This window comes from Aplysia californica, unplaced genomic scaffold, assembly GCF_000002075.1.
Source record: "Aplysia californica isolate F4 #8 unplaced genomic scaffold, AplCal3.0 scaffold00954, whole genome shotgun sequence".
Lineage (NCBI taxonomy): Eukaryota > Metazoa > Mollusca > Gastropoda > Aplysiida > Aplysiidae > Aplysia > Aplysia californica.
In genome coordinates this window covers 203549-206563 of record NW_004798224.1, presented here as the reverse complement: position 1 = coordinate 206563, position 3015 = coordinate 203549, and the positions used below count along the sequence as shown (strand labels likewise).

The 3015-nt window shown below is 53.0% G+C and overlaps 2 protein-coding genes across 4 annotated transcripts in view; both read right to left on the bottom strand.

Moving 5' to 3' along the window:
* LOC101853418 (membrane-associated guanylate kinase, WW and PDZ domain-containing protein 1) overlaps nucleotides 1–3015 on the bottom strand; it is a gene marked incomplete at its 3' end in the record, with an annotated part of 101998 nt that overhangs the window by 46188 nt on the left and 52795 nt on the right.
* The window catches only part of LOC118478788 (striated muscle-specific serine/threonine-protein kinase-like), a 4524-nt gene continuing 1791 nt past the window's right edge, over nucleotides 283–3015 (bottom strand). For 2 of the 3 annotated variants that reach the window (XM_035973022.1, XM_035973021.1), the window contains exon 2: nucleotides 283–2241. In XM_035973022.1, the coding sequence (XP_035828915.1) occupies nucleotides 303–2024 (1722 nt within the window). In that variant the 5' untranslated portion in view covers nucleotides 2025–2241 and the 3' untranslated portion in view covers nucleotides 283–302. Of the gene's footprint in view, nucleotides 2242–2685; nucleotides 2929–3015 lie in introns of those variants that run through there. The other variant, XM_035973023.1, reaches the window with a different exon arrangement.

Below are 3015 nucleotides of genomic sequence, written 5' to 3'. Positions count from 1 at the left end.
GAGAGAGAGAGAGAGAGAGAGAGAGAGAGAGAAAGAGAGAGAGAGAGAGAGAGAAAGACAGAGACACAGAGAGAGAGAAAGACAGAGACACAGAGAGAGAGACAGAGACGCCGGGAGAAGAGAGAGAGAGAGACAGAGAGACAGTGAGACAGACAGACAGACAGAGACAGAGACAGAGACAGACAGACAGACAGACAGAGAGAGAGACAAATACAGAGACAGGGAGGGAGAGAGAGAGAGAGAGAGAGAGAGAGAGAGAGAGAGAGAGAGAGAGGGGGGGGGATAAAGAGAAGGGGACAGAATTAGCCTGGAAAGTGTAAACTACAGGGAATCTGGCATAGACAACTCTCGACAACGGCATCACAATCGACGACGACGACAACAAAAGCAACAACAACAGCAACAACAAAAACAACAACAACAGAGTGGAACCTGCCTGGAAGGTGTAGATAGACGGTCTGGCACTTGCCCTGTGGACACTTCTCGCACCACGTAGAGGAAGATCCCACGTCTTCATAGCCCGGCACTTCGGGCACGGCCTGGTGACCAACGCCACAGCCAACTATGCCACTTTCGAAATTCGGCGCCACCAGCAGCGACCCAGACGACGAGGAGGACGATGAGGACACCGCCGAAGAAGACGAGCCCACAGAACAGCAGGACGGGGACAGCGGCATCATAGGGGAGTCACGCCCCCCGCCGCCGCCACCACGCCCAGCGCCACGCCCCCCGACGCCAGCACGACAAGGGGAGACGTCCACCGAGCCCATCTGCTGTGTCTTCACGAGTAAGGGCGTGCTGGCGCTCACGGAGGAGCTGGAGGAGGCGGAGGAGGCGGAGGAGGCGTCAGAACAGGTGGACGAGCGGGCGAAAGATTTCTGGACCGGACTCGGCCTCACGAAAGGCGAGCGCTCAGAACCGATTACGGGCGCTCTGGGCCTTCCCTCACGAGTGGCCCCGGTTCGAAACGAAGTGACGCCATCCTCCGACTCATCCTGCTCTTTTTTAGGACTGTTGACCCCACCACGGGGTTTGGAGAACGCGCTTGGAGCTGGCGAGGAAGAGCGAAGAGAGGTCGGCGTACCGCCCAAACCTCCAGGAGAAGTGAGCGATCTGGGGAAAGGGCTGGCGTTTCTCTTCCTCTTGGTCGCCACGAAAGAGTTAGGGAACTTTGTCTCCACCTCCTCGGCCGTCTCCAGAGTGCACGCGTCCGCCTCGTGCGGTTTAGGAGGCTGGCAACAAGTCTCAGCTTGGACGAAAGACGTGCTCTTGAGCTCCACCTCCGGGTAAACAAAGGAGTTCTCATTTCCCTCCTTCAACTCACAGCTCAACTCCTCCAGCACTGTCTGCATGCCTAAGAAGGGCTCGGCGGGGACAATATCCACATCATCCTTAAAATTCACGGATTTCATCTTGGGCTTTTTCTTAACAGCCGGTTTCGGTTTCGGTGGAGGAACAGGCGGTTTTGGGGGAGGGACGGGCGGCTTTTTCTTGGGTTTTGGGGCAACTGGCGGTGCATTGGGAAAAGAGGGACGCTGTGGGATGTTTATATTTCCTTGTAACCCCCGCGAACCCGCGAGACAGAGACCCTCAGGTTCAACAAACCTTCTCTCCTCCACGGGAGAAGGTGGGGAACAGAAACTGGTCACATTCTCGTAGCTGGAGGAAAAGTCAGATGTGGCGGGCGGGACGGCGTCGTTCTCTGAGGAGATGGAGGCCCCGAAGCCTGAGTCGCGGGTCCGCGCCGGGAGAGAGCTGAGCCCAGGGGCCTGGACTGTGAGCGAAATGTCGCCGTCTGAGCTAGAGCTCTTCATCTCCGCGCCGTATGGCATGAACACCATGGTCGTCGGAGCTGTCGTCGTGGTCGCAGTCGTCCTGCCGGTTGGGCCACACGTCTGGGCCTCCACCACAACGCCCTGCAACTGTCTGGAGCCCGCCTCCAGGAACGCTGGCGTGGGAGACTCCCGGCGGTCAGCGCACTGCCACGACTGACGGATGTACTTCCCGCGGCCTTCCAGTGTCATGTGACTGATACTTACACGACAACCACGTGCGTGACGTATTGTTCACACAGGTACTACAGTACTCACTTTTACTGTCTGGACACCGGGGTATCCACCACACTATCTCTGTCCGTGTCAAAGTGTCTGCGATCCATCATACGGTCACAGAGTACAAATATGTCCACTAATCGATTAGCACATTGCTCACAACTAGATCAACTTTTCACTGCTTATAATACTGTAGCATAACAAAAACAATGCTATAGACCATAATCGGACACCAAAGAAAGAAACAAACACAAAAAAACCTATAAAACCGACATCACTTTAAACTCTTACTAAACACCAGCCGACGAGACACAATTTTAACACATGATCTGCATCCATACACTACCATCACCACCACCACCACCCCCTTTCCCCCAATCCCCAACTAACAATGTCAGAGGGTTCGATTACAGAAGCTGCAAAGTCACGAGCTAACCACGCGCCTTCCACAATTCCGTATTTACAAATATTACATGTAGGCCTACGTTTACTACACTACCATGAAAGAGAAGTGGTGCTGACAAATGAAACTAAAAGACGCTGTGGGGATGGGGAAAAAGCTCGTTTCACGGCACATGACTCATCATTAATTCACTACCTACATATCGGAAATACATTAATCTCAGACTATTACCGTGGACTCTTCAACACGCACACAAAACCCAACAGCTGTAAACTGAAATACATGTTCGATGTACACGTGTTCCCCGTTCAATGTGCAGTGTCCGCTAAGCACGATTATAAGAAACGTCTACAGTTCCTACTCCGTTTTTATGTCTATATAATGTATTCAGAAATAAAGGAGACAGCAATATCGATTCAGAACGCTATATATCGTTATCAAAGAGCTCGGGGGCTAAAGGAATTTGCAGAAAATTGGAAGTGCACGCAAGTCTACACCGTCTCTGTCTCTCTCTGTCTGTCTGTCTGTCTGTTTCTCTCTCTCTCTCTCTCTCTCTCTCTC